Genomic DNA, 23,268 nt, shown 5'->3' on the forward strand with positions numbered 1-23,268 from the left:
CACCAAAAATGAGATTTTGACCAAATATTGGGAATTTCTCACCAAAAATTGGAATTTTTGACCTAAAAATGGGAATTTTAACCAAAAATTGGGATTTTTGACCCCAAAAATGGGAATTTGATCCAAAATTTGGGAATTTTCCACCCAAAAATGCGAAGTTGGCCACAATTTTGGAATTTTCCCCAAAATTCAGGGACTTTGATGCCAAAAAAGGGAATTTGGACCAAAAAATTTGATTTTTCACCAAAAAAGGGATTTTTCCACCCAAAAAAAGAGAATTTTGAGCAAGATTTGGGAATTTTTTTGTGCTGAAGTTTTGTGGAATTTTTTCCTGAATTTTGGCGGGAATTTTTTGCGGATTTTTGGTGGAATTTTTGTGGATTTTGGGTGGAATGTTCGTGGATTTTATGTGGAATTTTCGTGGAATTTTTTCTGAATTTCCACCAGAATTTTCGTGGAATTTTTGTGGGAATTTTAATGAGATTTTAATGGAATTTTAGTGGGAATTTTTGCTAAATTTTGGCTGGAATTTTTGCAGACTTTTGATGGGATTTTCATGGAATTTTTGTGGATTTTTGGTGGGATTTTCGTGGAATTTTAGTGGAATTTTTGCTAAATTTTGGCAGAATTTTCGTGGAATTTTGAAGGGATTTTCATGGAATTTTAGCGGAATTTTCTGCCAAAATTTGCCTGGAATTTTCGCAGATTTTTGGTGGGATTTTTGAAGGGATTTTCATGGAATTTTCCAGGGGAATTTTTGTGACATTTTCATGGAATTTTCGTGGACTTTTGGTGGGATTTTCATGGATTTTTGGTGGGATTTTTATGAGATTTTCATTGAATTTTCCAGGGGAATTTTCGTGGATTTTTGGTGGGATTTTTGGAGGAATTTTCATGGAATTTTTGATGAACATTCCAAGGGAATTTTTATGAGATTTTCATTGAATTTTTGCAGAATTTTCGTGGATTTTTGCTGGGATTTTTCGAGGGATTTTCATGGAATTTTCGATGAATATTCCACCGGAATTTTGGTGAGATTCTCATGGAATATTTCATGGAATTTTCCTGGAATTCCCACCAAATTTTCGCAGAATTCCCCCGGCAATTTTTGCCACATTCTGGGCAAATTCCTCCATAATTTGACGGAATTTCCGCCAAATTTCGGCCAAAATTTCGCATTTTTGGACGGAATTTTCACGTTTTTTGATGGAATTTTCGCGTTTTTTCATGGAATTTTTACCGATTTTAACGGAAATTCGGGATTTTTCACCCCGCAGCCGCCGCCCGCGCGCCGGACCTGTTCCCGCTGTCGCCGTGCGGCGCCGCCGCCTCGCCCGCCTCCGTGGGCTGCGTGGCCGTCGGATTCTTCCCGCCGCCGCTGGAGCTGGCCTGGAGCGACGCCGGCAACGGGAGCGCCGCCGGCGCCGCCTTCCCGGCCGTGCCGCGCTCCGGAACCTTCCTGGCGGCCTCGCGCCTGGGGCTGCAGCCGGAGGACGGAAAATCCCGGGCGCCGTTCCGCTGCCGCGCCCGCCACGGCCGCAGCAACCGCAGCGTCCAGGTTGCCAAGCCAGGTGAGGGGAAACGGCCCCAAAATGGCCCCAAAAATGGGCCAAATAACCGCAAAAATGTTCTTAGAAACGGCCCAAAAGTGGCCCCAAAATGGCCCCAAAATGGCCCCAAAAATACACCAAATAACCGCAAAAATGTTCTTAGAAATGGCCCAAAAGTGGCCCAAAAATGGCCCAAATATGACAAAACATGGTCCCAAAAAATGGCCCAAAAATGGCCCAAATATGACAAAACATGGTCCCAAAAAATGGCCCAAAAATGGCCCAAATATGACAAAACATGGTCCCAAAAAATGGCCCGAATACCCCAAAAAATGGCCCAAAAATGACCTCAAAATGGCCCCAGAAATGGGCCAAATATGATAAAAAATGGTCCCAAAAAATGGCCGGAATAGCACAAAAAATGGCCTAAAAATGGCCCCAAAAATGGCCCCAAAAATACAACAAATAACCGCAAAAATGTTCTTAGAAGCGTCCCAAAAATGGCCCCAAAATGGCCCCAAAAATGGGCCAAATATGATAAAAAACGGTCCCAAAAAATGATAAAATATCCAAAAAAATGGCCCAAAAAATGGTCCCAAAAATAGCCCAAATATGATAAAAAAATGGTCCAAATAATGGCCTGAATGTCACCAAAAAATGGCCCAAAAATGGCCCAAATATGATAAAAAATGGTCCCAAAAAATGGCCCAAAAATGGCCCCAAAAATAGACCAAATATGGCAAAACATGGTCCCAAAAAATGGCCCAAAAATGGCCCCAAAAAGGCCCCAAAAATGGCCCAAATATGATAAAAAATGGTCCCAAAAAATGGCCCAAAAATGGCCCCAAAAATGGCCCCAAAAATACACCAAATAACCACAAAAATGTTCTTAGAAGCGGCCCAAAAATGGCCCCAAAATGGCCCCAAAAATGGCCCAAATATGATAAAAAATGGTCCCAAAAAATGATAAAATATCCAAAAAAATGGCCCAAAAAATGGCCCCAAAAATGGCCCAAATATGATAAAAAATGGTCCCAAAAAATGATAAAATATCCAAAAAATGGCCCAAAAATGGCCCCAAATATGATAAAAAATGGTCCAAATAATGGCCTGAATGTCACCAAAAAATGGCCCAAAAATGGCCCAAATATGATAAAAAATGGTCCCAAAAAATGGCCCAAAAATGGCCCAAAAATGGGCCAAATATGATAAAAAACGGTCCCAAAAAATGATAAAATATCCAAAAAAATGGCCCAAAAAATGGCCCCAAAAATAGCCCAAATATGATAAAAAATGGTCCCAAAAAATGGCCCAAAAATGGCCCCAAATATGATAAAATATGGTTCAAATAATGGCCTGAATGTCACCAAAAAATGGCCCAAAAATGGCCCCAAAAATGGCCCGAATATGACAAAAAATGGTCCCAAAAAATGGCCCAAATAGCCCAAAAATTGGCCCAAAAAATGTCCCGAATATCCCCAAAAATGGCCCTAAAATGCCCCAAAAAATATTCCAAATAACATCCCAAATATGGCAAAAAATGTCCCAAAAAATGTCCTGAATATCCAAGTAATATCAAAAAACCCAATTTTTCCCCCCAAATTTTCCCATTTCCCCCCAAATTTTCCCATTTTCTCCCCGAATCCAAAATTTGCCCCCAAATTTTCACATTTTCATCCCAAAAATCCAAATTTCTCCCAAAATTTCCACCATTTCCCCCCTAATTTTCACATTTCCCCCCCGAATTTCTACCAATTCCCCCAAAAATCCAAATTTCCCCCCAAATTTCCCCATTTTTTCCAAAAATCTGAATTTCCCCCAAATTTCCGCCATTTTCTCCCCAAATTTTCACATTTCTCCCCAAATTTTCCCATTTCCCCCCAAATTTTCGTATTTTCTCCTCAAATTTTCCCATTTTCCCCCAAATTTTCCCATTTCCTCCCCAAATCCAAATTTGCCCCCAAATTTTCACATTTCCATCCCAAAATTCCAAATTTCTCCCAAAATTTCCACCATTTCCCCCCAAAATCCAAATCTATCCCCCAAATTTTAATTTTCCTCCCAAATTTTCGCATTTCCCCCAATAATCTAAATTTTCCCTCCAAATTTCTGCCATTTTCCCCCCAATAATCCAAATTTCCCTCCAAATTTCCGCCATTTTCCCCCCAAATTTTCCCATATTTCCCCCAAATTTCCGCCATTTTCCTCCCAATAATCCAAATTTCCCCTCCAAATTTCCGCCATTTTTCCCCCAAATTTTCCCATATTTCCTCCCAAATTTTCACATTTCCCCCCCAATAATCCAAATTTCCCCCCAAATTTCCGCCATTTTCCCCCCAATAATCCAAATTTCCCCTCCAAATTTCCGCCATTTTCCCCCCAATAATCCAAATTTTCCCTCCAAATTTCCGCCATTTTCCCCCCAAATTTTCCTATATTTCCCCCAAATTTCCGCCATTTTCCCCTCCAAATTCCCCCGCCATTAAAAAAATCCCAATTTTCCCGATTTTCCCCCCAAAAAATCCTCGATTTCCCCAGGTCCCGGCGCGCCGCCGCCGCCGCCGGAGCTGTCGCTTCGTCCGCCGTCCCGCCACGACTTCCGGGGCCCTTCCCGCAACTCCACCCTCCTGTGCCAAATCCGCGGCCGCCGCCTCGGCGCCGACGCCATCCGCTGGTTCCGCGACGGCGCCCCGGTGAGCGCCGGCGTCGCCGCCGAGCCGCCCCGGACATCCGGCGGCGTCGCGGTGGCCGGCAGCCGCCTGGAGGTGACGGAAGCCGAGTGGGAGAGCGGCGCCGTCTTCTCCTGCCAGGCCGGCGACGAGATGAGGAACACCAGCAAGACGTTGGAGTGCGGCTGTGAGTGGTTTCGGGGGGAAGAACGGACGGGTTTGGGGCTCGGGCGGCGTTTCGGGGCGGGATTCCGGTGGGAGTGGGGGGGGAAAGTGGGGTTGGGTTGGTTGAGTTCATTGAGTTGGGTTGAGTTGGGTTGAGTTGAGTTCATTGAGTTGGGTTGAGTTGGGTTGGGTTGAGTTCATTGAGTTGAGCTGGGTTGGGTTGAGGTGGGTTGGGTTGAGTTCATTGAGTTGGGTTGGGTTGGATTGACTTCATTGAGTTGGGTTGAGTTGAGTTGGGTTGGGTTGAGTTCATTGAGTTGGGTTGAGTTGGGTTGAGTTGGGTTGAGTTGGGTTGGGTTGAGTTCATTGAGTTGAGTTGGGTTGGGTTGAGTTGGGTTGAGTTTGTTGAGTTGGGTTGGGTTGAGTTGGGTTGAGTTGAGTTGGGTTGGGTTGGGTTGGTTGGCTTGAGTTGGGTTGGGTTGGATTGACTTCATTGAGTTAAGGTGGGTTGGGTTGAGTTGGGTTGGGTTGAGTTGGGTTGGATGAGTTGAGTTGGGCTGGGTTGGGTTGAGTTGTTTGGGTTTGGTTGGGTTGGGTCACCAATGATCATTTTGGCCGAAAACAACCCAAAAAAACCACCGAGACTCTTCCAGTTGACCAACCCCAACAAAAATGACAATTTTGACCGAAAACCACCCAAAAAACCCCCAAAAACTCTTCCAGTTGACCAATCCCAAAATGAATGATCATTTCAGGTCAAAACCACCCAAAAAAACCACCGAGACTCTTCCAGTTGACCAATGCCCAACCCCAACGATAATTTTGGCTTAAAACCACCCAAAAAAACCCCAAAAACTCTTCCAGTTGACCGCTCATGGTGGAAACCACCCAAAACCACCATGGAGACTCTTCTAGTTGACCAATGCCCAACCCCAACGTCCATTTTGGGTCAAAACCACCCAAAATCATCACCAAGATTCTTCCAGTTGACCAATCCCAACAAAAACGATAATTTTGGGTGGAAATGACCCCCAAAACCCCCCGAAAACTCTTCCGGCTGACCCCCCCCAAACCTCTCCCCCCCCAGATGACCAACCCCTGCCCGACGGCGACATCCGGGTGGAGGCGCTGCCGCCGCCCTTCACCGAGCTCTTCCACGACCGCGCGGCGCGGCTCCGGTGCCGCGTGACCAACCTGCCGGCGGCCGCCGAGGGCCTGGAGGTGACGTGGCTGAAGGAGGACGGCGAGGCCCTGGCCACCGAAACCTCGGCGCCGGCGCCGGGGCCCGACGGGCTCCTGGCGGCCGAGGGCGTGGCCCGGGTGGGCGCCGAGCTCTGGGAGTCCGGCCGGGCCTTCACGTGCCGCGTGGCGCACCCGGAGCTGCTCTTCCCCAAGGAGGTGACGCTGAGGAAGAGCTTGGGTGAGTTGACTTGGGTTGGGTTGGGTTGGGTTGGGTTCATTGAGTTGGGTTGAGTTCGGTTGAGGTGGGTTGAGTTGAGTTCATTGAGTTGGGTTGAATTGGGTTGGGTTGGGTTGGGTTGAGTTGGGTTGAGTTGAGTTCATTGAGTTGAGTTGGGTTGGGTTGGGTTGGGTTGGGTTGAGTTCATTGGGTTGAGTTGGGTTGAGTTGACTTGGGTTGGGTTGGGTTGGGTTGAGTTGGGTTGGGTTGGGTTGGGTTGGTTGGGTTGGGTTGAGTTGGGTGGGGTTGAGTTGAGTTGGGTTGGGTTGGGTTGGGTTGAGTTCATTGGGTTGAGTTGGGTTGAGTTGACTTGGGTTGGGTTGGGTTGAGTTGGGTTGGGTTGGATGAGTTGGGTTGGGTTGGGTTGGTTGGGTTGGGTGGGGTTGAGTTGAGTTGAGTTGGGTTGAGTTCATTGGGTTGAGTTCATTGGGTTGAGTTGGGTTGAGTTGACTTGGGTTGGGTTGGGTTGAGTTGGATTGGGTTGGATGAGTTGGGTTGGGTTCATTGAGTTGAGTTGGGTTGGATTGGATTGGATTGGGTTGGGTTGGGTTGGTTGGGTTGAGTTGAGTTGGGTTGAGTTGAGTTGGGTTGAGTTCATTGGGTTGAGTTTGGTTGAGTTGGGTTGGGTTGGGTTGGGTGGGTTGGGTTGGGTTGGTTGGGTTGGCTTGAGTTCAATTGAAATTCCAGAATTTCAAGCCAAAACCCCCCAAAACCCCTAAAATTCCCCCAAAAAACCCCCAAATAACCCCAAAACTGCCATAAATTCCCTCTAAACACCCCAAAATTCCCCAAAATATCCAAAATTCCCCCAAAAAATCCAGAATCTCCTCAAAATCCCCAAAATTCTCCCCAAATTTCTCCCCAAAACCCCAAATTTCTCCCCAAACCCCCCAAATTCCCCAAATTTCACCCCAAAAGATTTTCCAGTGACCTCCCCCTCGCCACCCTCGCTCTACCTGCCCCAAAACCCCCAAAAATCCCCCCAAAAAACCCCAATAAATCCCCCCCAAAAAAACCCAAAGTCCCCCAAAACCCCATAAATTCCCCCCAAAACCCCTAAAATTTTACCCAAAACCCCCCTAATTTTTCCCCCAAAACCCCTAAAATTTGCCCAAAAAACACCCCCAAAAACCTTTCCAAAAACCCTAAAATTCCACCCAAAAACCCCTAAAATTCGCCCCAAAACACCCCTAAAATTCGACCCAAAACACCTCTAAAATTCGACCCAAAAAACCCCTAAAATTCACCCCAAAACACCCCAAAACCCTTCCCAAAACCCCAACACCACGCCCCAAAAAACCCGAAATTTCACCCCAAACCCCCAAAAACCCCAAAACTCCCAAACCTCACCCCAAAAATCCCTTTTTTTCAGTGACCTCCCCCTCGCCGCCCTCCCTCTACCAGTCCCAAAACCCCCAAAAATCCCCCCCAAAATCCCCCAAAACCCCCAAAATCCCCCGAAAAACCCCATAAATTTCCCCAACAACCCCATAAATTCTCCTAAAACCCCTAAAATTTACCCAAAACCCCTAAAATTCTACCCAAAAAAACCCTAAAATTTGACCCAAAACCCCCTAAAATTCTACCCAAAAAACCCTAAAATTTGCCCCAAAACCCCCTAAAATTCTACCCAAAAAAAACCCTAAAATTTGCCCCCAAACACCCCAAAACCCCAACACCACGCCCCAAAAACCGGGAATTTCGCCCCAAAAACCGGGAATTTCACCCCAAACCCCCCAAAAACCCCAAAAACCCCCAAACCTCACCCCAAAAATCCCTTTTTTTTCAGTGACCTCCTCCTCGCCGCCCTCCCTCTACCAGTCCCAAAAGCCCCCAAAATCCTCCAAAAAATCCCCCAAAACCCCCAAAATCCCCCGAAAAACACCATAAATTTCCCCAACAACCCCATAAATTCTCCTAAAACCCCTAAAATTTCCCCAAAACCCCTAAAAGTCCACCCAAAAAACCTCTAAAATTCCACCCAAAACACCCCTAAAATTCGACCCAAAACCCCCTTAAATTCGACCCAAAAAAACCCGTAAAATTCGACCCAAAAAAAACCCTAAAATTCGACCCAAAAACCCCCTAAAATTTCCCCAAAAACCCTAATATTCTACTGAAAAAAACCCCTAAAATTTCCCCAAAACCCCTAAAATTCCACCCAAAAAACCTCTAAAATTCCACCCAAAACACCCCTAAAATTCGATCCAAAACCCCCTAAAATTCGACCCAAAAAACCCCTAAAATTCCACCCACAAAACCCCTAAAATTTCCCCAAAACCCCCTAAAACTCCACCCAAAAAAACCCTAAAATTCAACCCAAAACACCCCCAAAACCTTCCCAAAACCCCTAAAACTTGACCGAAAAAAACCCTAAAATTCAACCCAAAACCCTTCCCAAAACCCAACACCACGCCCCAAAAACCCCGAAATTTCGCCCCAAACCCCCCAAAAACCCCAAAACCCCCAAACCTCACCCCAAAAATCCCTTTCTTTCAGTGACCTCCCCCTCGCCGCCCTCCCTCTACCAGTCCCAAAACCCCCAAAAATGCCCCCAAATTCCCCGTAAATCACACCAAAAACCCCCAAAATCTCCCCAAAACCCCTAAAACTCGACCCAAAAAACCCCTAAAATTCCACCCAAAAAACCCTAAAATTTCCCCAAAACCCCTAAAATTCCACCCACAAAACCCCTAAAATTCAACCCAAAGAAACCCTAAAATTTCCCCAAAGCCCCTAAAACTCCACCCAAAAAAACCCCTAAAATTCGACCCGAAAACCCCCTAAAATTTCCCCCAAAAACCCTAATATTCTACTCAAAAAAAACCCTAAAATTTCCCCAAAACCCCTAAAATTCTACCCAAAAAACCCCTAAAATTTGACCCAAAACCCCCTAAAATTCGACCCAAAAAACCCTAAAATTTCCCCAAAACCCCTAAAATTCGACCCAAAGCACCCCTAAAATTCCACCCAAAGCAGCCCTAAAATTCCACCCAAAAAAACCCTAAAATTTCCCCACAAACCCTAAAATTCCACCCAAAAAACCCCTAAAATTTCCCCAAAACCCTAATATTCCACCCAAAAACCCTAAAACTCCACCCAAAAAAACCCTAAAATCCAACCCAAACCACCCCCAAAACCTTCCCAAAAACCCTAAAAGTCGACCAAAAAAACCCTAAAATTCAACCCAAAACCCTTCCCAAAACCCAACACCACGCCCCAAAACCCCCGGAATTTCGCCCAAAATCCCCATAAATCCCCCCAAACCCCCCAAAAACCCCAAAACCCCCAAACCTCACCCCAAAAATCCCTTTCTTTCAGTGACCTCCCCCTCTCCGCCCTCCCTCTACCTCCTCCCTCCGCCGCCGGAGCAGCTCCGCGCCGGCGCCTGGGCCACGCTCACCTGCCTGGCGCTGGACTTCAACCCCCCGGAGATCCTCGTCCGGTGGCTCCAGGACGGCCGAGCCCTTCCACCGGAGCTCGCCGTCACCTCCCCGCCCCGGCCGCAACCCGGCACCGGCCGCGGGCCCGTCTACGGCGCCGTCAGCACGCTGACCGTGCCGGCGCGCGCCTGGGACGCCGGCGCCGTCTTCACCTGCCTGGTGGGCCACGAGAAGCTGCCGCTGCGGCTGGCGCAGAAATCGCTGGACAGGGCCGCCGGTAAACCCGCCCACGTCAACGTCTCGCTGATCCTCAGCGATTCCCTCAGCGGATGTTACTGAAAATCCCGTTTTTTACCCCCAAAAAATGCACTTTGGCGGAGAGAAATAAAGGTTTTGCAGAAAAAACGGCGCCTTTCGGCCGAAAAACGACGTTTTTTGCTCGAAAATACGGTTTTTCGACTCAGTTTTAACCGTTTTCCCAAGAATTTCCGAGTCCATCTCGACCAGAATTGAGTTTTGTCGAAATGTTGGTGAAAGTCAAAGTTTCGCCCCAAATTTGGCTTTTTTCCCCCAAAAAACGACGTTTCGGCCCCGTTTTCTCACAAAAGTTGGGTTTTTCTTGCTAAAAGTCTGATTTTTGCCAAAACCCACCATTTTTTCCCAAGCCGACCATTTTTCCCCCAATAGTGTCCAATTTTTCCCCAAATTGTCACTTTTTTACCCAAAAAAACCCGGTTTTCCCACCCAAAATTGGCAGTTTTTCTCCAAAAGTCCCGTTTTTCTTAGACACCCACTTTTCCCCAAGAAAGACCCATTTTTACCCAAGAAACAACCATTTTTTCCCAAAATCGACGCTTTTTCACCCAAAATTTCCCAATTTCCCCCCCAAAATCCCCCATTTCCACCCAAACCCGCCCACGTCAACGTCTCGCTGATCCTCAGCGACTCCCTCAGCGGATGTTACTGAAAATCCCGTTTTTTACCCCAAAAAATGCACTTTGGCGGAGAGAAATAAAGGTTTTGCAGAAAAAACGGCGCCTTTCGGCCGAAAAACGACGTTTTTTGCTCGAAAATATGGTTTTCCGACACTATTTTAACCTAATTTCCCAAAATTAGCAAATGCGTTTCGACCAAACTTTGATTACGCCAAAATGTTGGTGAAAGTCAAAGTCTGGCCCAAAATTCGGCTTTTTTCCCCCAAAAAATGACGTTTCGACCCCATTTTCTCACAAAAGTTGGGTTCTTCCTCCTAAAATTCCAATTTTTGCCAAAAATATTGGTTTTCCCCAATGCGACCATTTTTTCCCAAGAAACAACCATTTTTTTCCCAAAATTGCCGCTTTTTCACCCAAAAATCCCATTTTTTCCAACGAAAATACCCCATTTTCATCTGAAACCACAATTTTTCTTAGACACCCACTTTTCCCCAAAAAAGACCCATTTTTCCCCAAGAAACAACCATTTTTTCCCAAAATCAACGCTTTTTCACCCAAAAAAACCCGGTTTTCCCACCCAAAATTGGCAGTTTTTCTCCAAAAGTCCCGTTTTTCTAAGACACCCACTTTTCCCCAAAAAAGACCCATTTTTACCCAAGAAACGACCATTTTTTACCAAAATCGACGCTTTTTCACCCAAAAAAACCCGGTTTTCCCACCCAAAATCCCCCATTTCCACCCAAACCCGCCCACGTCAACGTCTCGCTGATCCTCAGCGATTCCCTCAGTGGTTGTTACTGAAAATCCCGTTTTTTACCCCAAAAAATGCACTTTGGCGGAGAGAAATAAAGGTTTTGCAGAAAAAACGGCGCCTTTCGGCCGAAAAACGACGTTTTTTGCTCGAAAATTGGGGTTTTTGTCACGGTTTTGACCCAAAAATTGAGATTTTCCAAGAAAAGTTGGATGCGTTTCTGCCGAAATGGGTTTGTGCCAAAACGTTGCAAGAATGAAGGTTTTGCCCAAAATTTGGCTTTTTTCCCCCAAAAAACAACGTTTCGACCCCATTTGCCAAGAATAATCTAAGTTTTCCACCTAAAATTCCGATTTTTGCCAAAAACCACCATTTTTTCCCAAGCCAACCATTTTTTCCCCAGTAGTGTCCAATTTTTCCCAAAATTGTCGCTTTTTCACCCAAAAATTCCCATTTTTTCCCACTGAAAATACCCCATTTTTATCAATTTCCATCATGTTCCTCAGAAACAGAATTTTCCCCAAAAAAGACCCATTTTTACCCAAAATCGCCGCTTTTTCACCCAAAAATTCCCATTTTTCCCCACCAAAAATACCCAATTTTTGTCCAAAAATCCCATTTTTCTTAGACACCCATTTTCACCCAAAATGACCAATTTTTCCCACCAAAATGACCAATTTTTCCCCCAAAAAATGACCATTTTTTCCCAAAATCTCCACTTTTCAACTCAAAATTCCCATTTTCCCACCCAAAATTTGCATTTTCAAGCAAAAAAATCCAGTTCTCTTTGACACCCACTTTTCCCCAAAAATGACCATTTTTACCCAAAATCGTCACTTTTTCACCCAAAAAATCTCCATTTTTCCCACCAAAAGTTGCCATTTTTTCCCAAAAATCCCCAGTTTTTCACCCAAAAATTTTTCCATTTTTCCCACCAAAAAATTACAATTTTTCCCCCAAATTCCCCACTTTTTTACCCAAAAAAACGCATTTTTCCCACCAAAAAATGACCTTTTTTTCCCAAAATCGCCGCTTTTTCACCCAAAAAATCCCATTTCCCCCCAAAAATTTCCATTTTTCACCAAAATTCCTCAGTTTTCCCCCCAAAAAATCCCAATTTTCCCCCCCAAAATCGGGTGGGAAAAAATTTGGGGAAAAAATTGGGTTTTTTCCCAAAATTTCGTTTTTTAACCTCAAAAATAAAAGTTTTTTTGCAAAATTAAAAATTTCGGGGTTTTTTTGGCCAGCAGGGGGCGCTGCGGGGCGGGAAATTTTGGGGGAAAAATTCCCAAATTTTGGGGTAAAAATTCCCAAATTTTGGGGGGAAAATCCCAAATTTGGGGGTGAAAAAAAATGATCAATTTTTGGGTGAAAAAATCGGGATTTGGGAGAAATAAAAACAAATTTTGGGGTAAAAATTCCTAAATTTTGGGGGAGAATTTCCCAAATTTTGCGGTAAAAAATCCCAGATTTTGGGCAAAAATATCCCAAATTTTGGGGTGAAAAATTCGCAAATTTTGGGGTGAAAAATTCGCAAATATTGGGGTAAAATTTCCCAAATTTTGGGGGTAAAAAAATTCGTTAATTTTGAAAAAAAAATCCCAAATTTTGGGGTAAAAAAATCCCGGATTTTGGGGGTAAAAAAATTCCCGAATTTTTTGGGGTTAAAATCCCAAATTTTGGGATCAAAGAATCTCAAATTTTGGACTAAAAAAAAAAAAAATCGGGATTTTGGGCAAAAATTCCCAGATTTTGGCGTGGAAAAGTCCGGATTTGGGGCAAAAAAAAATCCCCTAATTTTGGGGCAAAAATATTCAAAATTTTGGGGCAAAAAATTCGGGATTTGGGGTTAAAAAATTTCGGGATTTGGGGTTAAAAAATCCCAAAATTTTGGGGCGAAAAAATCGGGATTTTAAGGGTAAAAAAATTCTCGAATTTTTGCGGTTAAAATCCCAAATTTTGGGGCAAAAAAAATCCCAAATTTTGGGTCCAAAAATCAAAAATTTGGGCAAAAACCTCCCAAAATTGAGTCCGAAAAAAATCAAATTATCGCTTCAAAAACCCGAATTTTTGCCCTAAACCTCCCAAATTTTGGTTGAAGATCCCAAATTTTTTTGGGGAAAAAATCCCAAATTTGGGGGGGGGAAACACGCCCGAATTTTGGCGCAAAAAATCAAAATTTTGGGCAAAAACCTCGGGAAGTTGAGTCCGGAAAAAATCAAATTATCGCTTCAAAAACCCGAATTTTTGCCCTAAAAAACCCAATTTTTTGCCGTATACCCCCTAAATTTTGGGCGAGGATTCCGAATTTTGGGTTAAAACCGGCGGATTTTGGTTGCAAAGGGCCGAAAATGTGGTTTTTTGTCAGTTCTGGCGGCGCTGGAGGAGGACGAGGATCTGCAGAACCTCTGGGCCACGGCCTCGACCTTCATCGTCCTCTTCATCCTCAGCCTCTTCTACAGCGCCACCGTCACCCTCATCAAGGTAAAAATCCCAAAAATTCCCAAAATTCCCAAAATTCCCAAATTCCCGCTTTTTACCCCGACCATTTTGGGCAAAATTTGACGATTTTATGGCAAAAAACACGATTTTTTTGGACGAAAAATCCGATTTTTTTCCCATTTTTCAGCCCAAAAATTCAAATTTTTTTCCTATTTTTCGGCCCAAAAATCCGATTTTTGTTCCCAATTTTCAGCCCAAAAATTCGAGTATTTAAAATCATTTTTTCCTCAAAAATTCCAATTTTTTCCTCATTTTTTAGCCCAAAAATCGCAATTTCCCTCCATTTTCAGCCCAAAAATCCGATTTTTACCCCATTTTTCAGCCCCAAAAATCCGATTTTTTTCCTCTATTTTCAGCCCAAAAATTCTAATTTTTAAATCAGTTTTTTCCTCAAGCATTCCAAATTTTTTCGCCAAAAAATTTCCATTTTTTTCCTGATTTTTTCACCCAAAAATCCCCATTTTCCCCCTCGGTTTCCTCTTCATCCTCAGCCTCTTCTACAGCGCCACCGTCACCCTCATCAAGGTAAAAATCCCCAAAATTCCCAAAATTCCCAAAATTCCCAAATTCCCGCTTTTTACCCCAACCATTTTGGGCGAAATTTGACGATTTTATGGCAAAAAAACCGATTTTTTTGGACGAAAAATCCGATTTTTTTCCCATTTTTCAGCCCAAAAATTCAAATTTTTTTCCTATTTTTCGGCCCAAAAATCCGATTTTTGTTCCCAATTTTCAGCCCAAAAATTCGAATATTTAAAATCATTTTTTCCTCAAAAATTCCAATTTTTTCCTCATTTTTTAGCCCAAAAATCGCAATTTCCCCCCATTTTCAGCCCAAAAATCCGATTTTTCCCCATTTTTCAGCCCAAAAATTCAAATTTTTTTCCTATTTTTCGGCCCAAAAATCAAATTTTTCCCCATTTTTCGGCCCAAAAATTCGATTTTTTCCCCCCTCATTTTTAGCCCAAAAATTCGAATTTTTAAAATCATTTTTTCCTCAAAAAATTCCAATTTTTTTTCCCAAAAATTTCAATTTTTTCCTGATTTTTTCAGATCAAAAATCCGATTTCCCCCCCCATTTTTCGGCCCAAAAATCCGATTTTTTCCTCAGTTTTAGCCGAAAAATCGCAATTTCCCCCCCATTTTCAGCCCAAAAATACGATTTTTTTCCTCATTTTTAGCCCAAAATTTCAAATTTTTTTCTCAAAATAATCCCATTTTTTCTCCAAAAAATCCCGATTTTTTTCTGTCATTTTTCACCCAAAAATCCGATTTTTAAAGCTGATTTTTTCCTAAAATTTCCCATTTTTTACCCAAAAAAATCCGCATTTTTTCCACTTTTTTTCCCTCAAAAAATTCTGATTTTTTTCCTCATTTTTCACCTAAAAATCAGATTTTTTTCCTGACTTTTTCCCAAAAAATTCCAATATTTTACCCCAAAAATCCCAATTTTTTCCCCCTGATTTTTCCACCCAAAAATTCCAAATTTTTCCTTTTTTTTTCCAACCAAAAATCTGGGGTTTTTTTTTCCCTCGTTTTACACCCAAAAATTCCTAATTTCCCCCCCCAAAAAATCCCAATTTTTTCCTAATTTTTCACCCAAAAATCTGATTTTTTTTCCCCCAAAATTCCCATTTTCCCTCCCAATTCAGGAATTTCCCTCAAAATCCCCAAAATTCTGATTTTTAACCCATTTTTAATAAATTTAAATCAAGTTTTAATCCATTTTTACCCATTTTTAACCAATTTTGCCGCTTTTTTCCCCATTTCAGGTGAAGTGACCCAAAGCCGATGGAAAATTCCGGAATTTTCCCAAAAAACCCAAAAAAAACCCCAAAAAATTCCCAGAAAAATTCCCAAAAAAAGCCAAAAACCAAAAAAAAAAAAAAAGAAAAAATTGAAAAGAAACCAAAAAAACCCAAAAAATCCCCAAAAATCCCAAATCAATAAAAAAAAAACGAACTAATAAAAAATCCCAAAACATCCCCAAAAGATCCCAAAAAATCCCTAAAAATTATAAAAAAAAAATCCCCAAAAAACTTCAAAAAAATAAAAAAAACCCCCAAAAAATTCTCAAAAAGCCCCAAAAAATCCAAAAAATAAAAAATAAAAAACCCCAAAAAACCCAGAAAAATACCCCAAACCCCCAAAAAACCCAAAAAAAATCCCAAAAAACAAAAAAAATCCCAAAACCACCAAAAAAATCCCAAAAAGGCCCCAAAAAAATCCCCAAAATTAAAAAAAAACCAAAAAAACGCAAAAAATCCCCAAAACGCCAAAAAATGCCAAAAAACAAAAAGAACCAAAAAAACCCCAAAAATCCCAAAAAAAACTCCAAAAAAAAAGCCACAAAAAATTCCAAAAATCCCCAAAAAACCCAAAAATGCCAAAAAACAAAACAAAAAAAAATCCCCAAAATGCCAAAAATATCCCAAAAAACCCAAAAAAATCCCAAAAAATCCCAAAACAAAAAAAAATCCCAAAAAATCCCCAAAAGGAGAAAAATAAAGGAAATTTTTCCGCGTTTTTCGGGAATTTTGGTGGCTTTATTTTGGGGGGATTTGGGGAATTTGGGGAATTTTGGGAAAATTTGGGGATTTTTGGGGGGGAAATCAGAATTTTGGGAAAATTGGGGAATTTGGGGAATTTTGGGGAAAAAAATTTGGGGATTTTGGGGGGAAAATTTTGGGGATTTTGGGGGGAAAAAATCAGAATTTTGGGAAAAAAATTTGGGGATTTTTGGGGGAAAATTTTGGGATTTTGGGGATAAAAATTGGGGATTTTGGGGTTAAATTTTGGGATTTTGGGGGGGAAATTTTGGGGATTTTTGGATAATATTTTGGAGGGGAAAAAATCAAATTTTGGGAAAATTTTGGGGAAAAAAATGGGATTTTGGGGGGGGGGAAATTGAGATTTTCGGGGAAAATTGGGGATTTTTTGGGGAAAGAAATTGGGAATTTTGGGGGGAAATTGGGGAATTTTGTATCGATAATGTAAAAAAGGAGAAGTTCCACACAAAACCCCCAAAATTCGATTTTATTGCCCCAAAAAAAAGCCCAAATTCGACGTCCGAAGGTGAAATTTTCTCCTCCGGGGGGTTCAGAGCACCTGAAAAAAAACAAATTTTGGGTAAATTTACCAAAAATGGCAAATTTGGGGAAAATTGGCGAAATTTGAGATTTTTTGGGGAAAAAAAGGTGATTTTTTGGGTGGAAAAATCATAAAAAATGGTGATTTTTGGGGGTGATAAAATGGCAAATTTTGGGTAAAAATCATGAAAAAAAAAGTGATTTTTTTGGAGGGGAAAATGGCAAATTTTGGGTAGAAAATTTTATTTAAATGGTGATTTTTGGGTGGAAAATCATTAAAAATTGTGATTTTTTTGGGGGGAAATCCGCAAAAAAAGTTATTTTTTTTGGGTGGGAAAAACTGACAATTTTGGGGGTAAAACCAGCAAAAATGGTGATTTTTTGGGGGGAAAAATCCTCAAAAATAGCGATTTTTTTGGGGGGGAAGAGATTTTGGGGAGAAATCGTCCAAAATGGCAATTTTTGAGAAAAAATAATCCCAAAAAATAAATTTTTGGGTAAAAATAATTGAAATATGTGATTTTTTTTTGGAAAAAGTTATCCAAAAAATTCAATTTTTTGGGGAAAAATGATGAAAAAAAGATTTTTTTTTTTTTTGGAGAAAACAATCCCAAAAAAGCGATTTTTTTGGGAAAGTGATAAAAATGGCGATTTTTGGGGGAAAAATCAGCAAAAAATGATATTTTTGGGGATAAAATGATCAAAAATAGCAATTTTTTTTTTGGAGGAAGAAAGTGATTTTGGAGGGAAAAAGTGTCAAAATTTTGGGGTAAAAATCATCCAAAAAAAAGATAAAAAATAGCGAATTTGGGGCAAAAAAAGGGGATTTTTGGGGAAAAAAAATCAAAAAAACCCGATTTTTTGGGGGGAAAAATTATCAAAAAATGAGATGTTTTTGGGGTAAAAAGTATCAAAAAATGAGGATTTTTTTTCTGGCAAAGATCATCAAAAAATGTAATTTTTTGGGTAAAAATCATCAAAAAATGCGATTTTTGAGGTAAAAATCATCAAAAAATGTGATTTTTTTGGGGGGGTAAAAGTCATAAAAAAATGTGATTTTTCTGGGGGTAAAAATAGTCAAAAAATGCGATTTTGGGGGGTAAAAATCATCCAAAAATGCAATTTTTTGGGGGAAAAAATAATCAAAAAATGCGATTTTTTTGGGGGGAAAATCATCAAAAAATGCAATTTTTTTGGGGGTAAAAATCATCCAAAAATGCGATTTGGGGGGGAAAATCATCAAAAAATGCGATTTTTTGGGGGTAAAAATCATCCAAAAATGCGATTTTTTTGGGGAAAAATTATCCAAAAATGCGATTTTTTTGGGGAAAAATTATCCAAAAATGCGATTTTTTTTTCTGGCAAAAAATCATTCAAAAATGTGATTTTTGGGGGTAAAAATCGTCCAAAAATGCGATTTTTTTGGGGTAAAAAATATCCAAAAACGGGATTTTTTGGGGAAATGGTAGAAGTAGGGATTTTTGTCGGGAAGTTGCCCGAATTTGGGGTTTTTCACCTTGAAAAGGGTGACGCCGGTGCCGTAGCAGAGGCTGAGGAGGAAGAGGATGATGAAGGTGCCGAAGGCCCAAAGGTCGGAACATTCCGGATCCTGCTCGGGCGCCGGCGGCAGATCCACGAAAACCGGCAGGAAATCTGGGGGAAAAAACGGGGAAATTGGGAAAAAGGGGAAGAAGGGGGAAAAAAAGGGAAAAAAAGGGAAAAAAAGGAAAAAAAAGGAAAAAAAAGGGAAAAAAAGGAAAAAAAAGGGAAAAAAAGCAAAAAAAAGGCAAAAAAAAAGGAAAAAAAAAGGCAAAAAAGAAAGCAAAAAGAAAGCAAAAAAAAGGGAAAAAAAAGGAAAAAAAAGCAAAAAAAAAGGGAAAAAAAAGGGAAAAAAAAAGGCAAAAAAAAAAGGAAAAAAAAGCAAAAAAAAGGCCAAAAAAAGGGAATAAAAAGGCAAAATAGAAAGCAAAAAGAAAGCAAAAAAAGGGAAAAAAAAGGGAAAAAAAGGCAAAAAAAAAGCAAAAAGAAAGCAAAAAAAAAAGCAAAAAAAGGAAAAAGAAAGAAAAAAAAGGAAAAAAAGGAAAAAAAAGCAAAAAAAAGCAAAACAAAAAAAGCAAAAAAAGCAAAAAAGAAAAAAAAGGAAAAAAAAAACGCAAAAAAAAGCCAAAAAAAGCAAAAAAAGGGCAAAAAGGACAAAAAAGCAAAAAAAAGGCAAAAAAAGCAAAAAAAGCAAAAAAGCAAAAAAAAAGCAAAAAAAGGGCAAAAAAAGCAAAAAAAAGGCAAAAAAACTCAAAAAAAAGGCAAAAAAAAGCAAAAAAAGGCAAAAAAACTCAAAAAAAAGGCAAAAAAAAGCAAAAAAAAGCAAAAAAAGCAAAACAAAAGCAAAAAAAAAGGCAAAAAAAAGGCAAAAAACAAACAAAAAAGAGAAAAAAAAAAGGGGGGAAAAGAGAAAAAAAAGGGGCGGAAAAGTGGGAAAATTTCACCCCAAATCCACTTTTTCCTCCCAAAATCGACAGTTTTCACCCAAAAATCCACATTTTACAGCCAAAATCGATCAATTTCTGCCCAAAGCCACTTTTCCCACCTAAAATCAACATTTTCCACCCCAAATCCAAATTTACTCTCCTAAAATCCTGGAAATTCAGCCCAAATCAACTTTTCCTCCTAAAATCCACATTTTACTCCCAAAATTCCTTTTTTTTTTCTCTAAAATCGACATTTTCCACCCAAAATCCAAATTTTCCATCCTAAAATCGACCGCTTTCAGCCCAAATCCACATTTCCACCCAAAAATCCACGTTTTACCCCCAAAAATCCACATTTTCCATCCTAAAATGACCGATTTCACCCCAAATCCACTTTTCCTCTGAAAAATCCACATTTGCCTTCCTAAAATCCACAAATTTCAGCCCAAATCCACGTTTTCCACCCAAAATCCACATTTTCCATCCTAAAATCAAACGATTTCACCCCAAATCCACTTTTCCTCCTAAAATCCACATTTCCCACCCAAAATCAATCGTTTCCCTCCAAAAACCGACATTTTGCCTTCTAAAATCCACGTTTTCCACCCAAAATCCACATTTTCCATCCTAAAATCGACCGATTTCACCCCAATTCCACTTTTCCTCCCAAAATCCACATTTAGGTCTCAAAATCCACATTTTCCATTCTAAAATCAACCGATTTCACCCCAAATCCACTTTTCCTCCTAAAATCCACATTTCCCACCCAAAACCAGTCTTTTCCCTCCAAAAATCCACATTTTGCCTTCTAAAATCAACGTTTTCCACCCCAAATCCACATTTTACCTCTAAAAATCCACATTTTTCCCTCCCAAAATCCGGGAATTTCCCCCCAAAACCCCATTTCTCCACAAAAACCACCAAAACCCCCGATTTTAACTTCTCAAAATCTCCTTTATTCGCCCCAAAAGCGGCTCAGTAGCACACGGCGTCGCTGTCGGCAGCACCACGGAGACGTTGACGTTGGCCGGCCGCGCCGTGGACCTGTCCAGGTTCCTCTGCACCAACTTCCTCGTTTTACCCCAAAAATCCACATTTTACCCCAAAAATCCGCATTTCCTCCGAAAATCCACATTTCCACCCAAAAATCCGCATTTTACCCCCAAAAATCCACGTTTTACCCCCAAAAATTCACATTTTCCATCCTAAAATCGATTGATTTTACCCCAAATCCACTTTTCCTCCCAAAATCCTCATTTCCCACCCAAAATCAATCATTTCCTTCCAAAAACCGTCATTTTGCCTCCTAAAATCCACATTTAGGTCTCAAAATCCACATTTTCCATCCTAAAATCCACCAATTTCACCCTAAATCCACTTTTCCTCCTGAAATCCACATTTCCCACCCAAAATCAATCGTTTCCCTCCAAAAACCGACATTTTGCCTTCTATAATCGACGTTTTCCACCCAAAATCCACATTTTCCATCCTAAAATCAACATTTTCCACCCAAAATCCACATTTTCCATCCTAAAATGACCAGTTTCACCCCAAATCCACTTTTCCTCCAAAAATCCACATTTGCCTTCCTAAAATCCACAAATTTCAGCCCAAATCCAGTTTTCCACCCAAAATCCACATTTTTCCATCCTAAAATCGACCGATTTTACCCCAAATCCACTTTTCCTCCCAAAATCCACATTTAGGTCCCAAAATCCACATTTTGCCTTCTAAAATCCACGTTTTCCACCCAAAATCCACATTTTCCATCCTAAAATCGTCCGATTTCACCCCAATTCCACATTTCCTCCTAAAATCCACATTTTCCACCCAAAAATCCACATTTTCCATCCTAAAATCGAACTATTTCACCCCAAATCCACATTTCCTCCTAAAATCCACATTTAGGTCCCAAAATCCACATTTTCCATCCTAAAATCGACCGATTTCACCCCAAATCCACTTTTCCTCCTAAAATCCATATTTCCCACCCAAAATCAATCGTTTCCTTCCAAAAACCGACATTTTGCCTTCTAAAATTGACATTTTCCACCCAAAATCCACATTTTACCTCTAAAAATCGACATTTTTCCTCCCAAAATCCAGAAATTTCCCCCCAAAACCCCATTTTTCCCCCCAAAACCCCATTTCTCCACAAAAACCACCAAAACCCCCGATTTTAACTTCTCAAAATCTCCTTTATTCGCCCCAAAAGCGGCTCAGTAGCACACGGCGTCGCTGTCGGCCAGCACCACGGAGACGTTGACGTTGGCCGGCCGCGCCGTGGACCTGTCCAGGTTCCTCTGCACGAACTTCCTCGTTTTACCCCAAAAATCCACATTTTACCCCCAAAAATCCGCATTTCCTCCGAAAATCCACATTTCCACCCAAAAATCCGCGTTTTACCCCCAAAAATCCGCGTTTTACCCCCCAAAATCCACATTTTCCATCCTAAAATCAACATTTTCCACCCAAATTCCACATTTTCCATCCTAAAATCGACCGCTTTCAGCCCAGATCCACTTTTCCTCCTAAAATCCACATTTCCACCCAAAAGCAGTGTTTTACCTCCAAAAATTGATATTTTGCCTTCTAAAATCGACGTTTTCCACCCAAAATCCACATTTTCCATCCTAAAATCGACCGATTTCACCCCAAATCCACTTTTCCTCCTAAAATACACATTTAGGTCCCAAAATCCACATTTTCCATCCTAAAATCGACATTTTCTTCCCAAAATCCAAATTTACTCTCCTAAAATCCAGGAAATTCACCCCAAATCCACTTTTCCTCCTAAAATCCACAATTCCCACCCAAAACCAGTCTTTTCCCTCCAAAAACCGACATTTTGCCTTCTAAAATTGACATTTTCCACCCAAAATCCACATTTTACCTCTAAAAATCGACATTTTTCCTCCCAAAATCCGGGAATTTCCCCCCAAAACCCCATTTTTTCCCCAAAAATCCCATTTCTCCACAAAAACCACCAAACCCCCGCGATTTTAACTTCTCAAAATCTCCTTTATTCGCCCCAAAAGCGGCTCAGTAGCACACGGCGTCGCTGTCGGCCAGCACCACGGAGACGTTGACGTTGGCCGGCCGCGCCGTGGACCTGTCCAGGTTCCTCTGCACCAACTTCCTCGTTTTACCCCAAAAATCCACATTTTACCCCCAAAATCCACATTTCCTCCGAAAATCCACATTTCCACCCAAAAATCCGCATTTTACCCCCAAAAATCCATGTTTTACCCCCAAAAATCCGCATTTTCCATCCTAAAATGACCAGTTTCCCCCCAAATACACTTTTCCTCCAAAAATCCACATTTGCCTTCCTAAAATCCACAAATTTCAGCCCAAATCCACTTTTCCACCCAAAATCCACATTTTACCATCCTAAAATCGACCGATTTCACCCCAAATCCACTTTTCCTCCTAAAATCCTCATTTCCCACCCAAAATCAATCATTTCCTTCCAAAAACCGTCATTTTGCCTCCTAAAATCCACATTTAGGTCTCAAAATCCACATTTTCCATCCTAAAATCGAACTATTTCACCCCAATTCCACATTTCCTCCTAAAATCCACATTTCCCACCCAAAACCAGTCTTTTCCCTCCAAAAATCGACATTTTTCCATCCTAAAATCCACGTTTTCCACCCAAAATCCACATTTTACCATCCTAAAATCGATCGATTTTACCCAAAATCCACTTTTCCTCCTAAAATCCACATTTCCCACCCAAAATCAATCGTTTCCCTCCAAAAACCGACATTTTGCCTCCTAAAATCCACGTTTTCCACCCAAAATCCACATTTTCCTTCCTAAAATCGACCACTTTCACCCCAAATCCACATTTCCTCCTAAAATCCACATTTCCCACCCAAAATCAATCGTTTCCCTCCAAAAACCGACATTTTGCCTTCTAAAATCCACATTTTCCACCCAAAATCCACATTTTCCATCCTAAAATCGAACTATTTCACCCCAAATCCACATTTCCTCCTAAAATCTACATCTTCCACCCAAAATCCAGATTTTACCTCCAAAAATCCACATTTTGCCTTCTAAAATCCACTTTTCCACCCAAAATCCACATTTTCCATCCTAAAATCGACCGATTTCACCCCAAATCCACTTTTCCTCCTAAAATACACATTTAGGTCCCAAAATCCACATTTTCCATCCTAAAATCGACATTTTCTTCCCAAAATCCTAATTTACTCTCCTAAAATCCAGGAAATTCACCCCAAATCCACTTTTCCTCCTAAAATCCACAATTCCCACCCAAAACCAGTCTTTT

At 41.1% G+C, this 23,268-nt stretch overlaps 2 gene segments (V, D, J or C); both read left to right on the forward strand.

Moving 5' to 3' along the window:
- The window catches only part of LOC144248165 (Ig gamma chain C region-like), a 78,264-nt gene that overhangs the window by 15,926 nt on the left and 39,070 nt on the right, over window positions 1–23,268 (forward strand).
- LOC110481632 (Ig mu chain C region-like) lies at window positions 1,250–15,259 on the forward strand (the record flags this gene model as incomplete). The annotated part of the segment is given in 6 exon segments: window positions 1,250–1,571; window positions 4,089–4,406; window positions 5,472–5,804; window positions 9,165–9,503; window positions 13,281–13,396; window positions 15,187–15,259. Coding segments are annotated over 6 exon segments (1,437 nt in total), but the record flags the coding sequence as incomplete, so codon positions are not given.

The sequence above is a fragment of the Lonchura striata genome, chromosome 36 (assembly GCF_050655825.1).
Source record: "Lonchura striata isolate lonStrDom1 chromosome 36, ASM5065582v1, whole genome shotgun sequence".
NCBI lineage: Eukaryota > Metazoa > Chordata > Aves > Passeriformes > Estrildidae > Lonchura > Lonchura striata.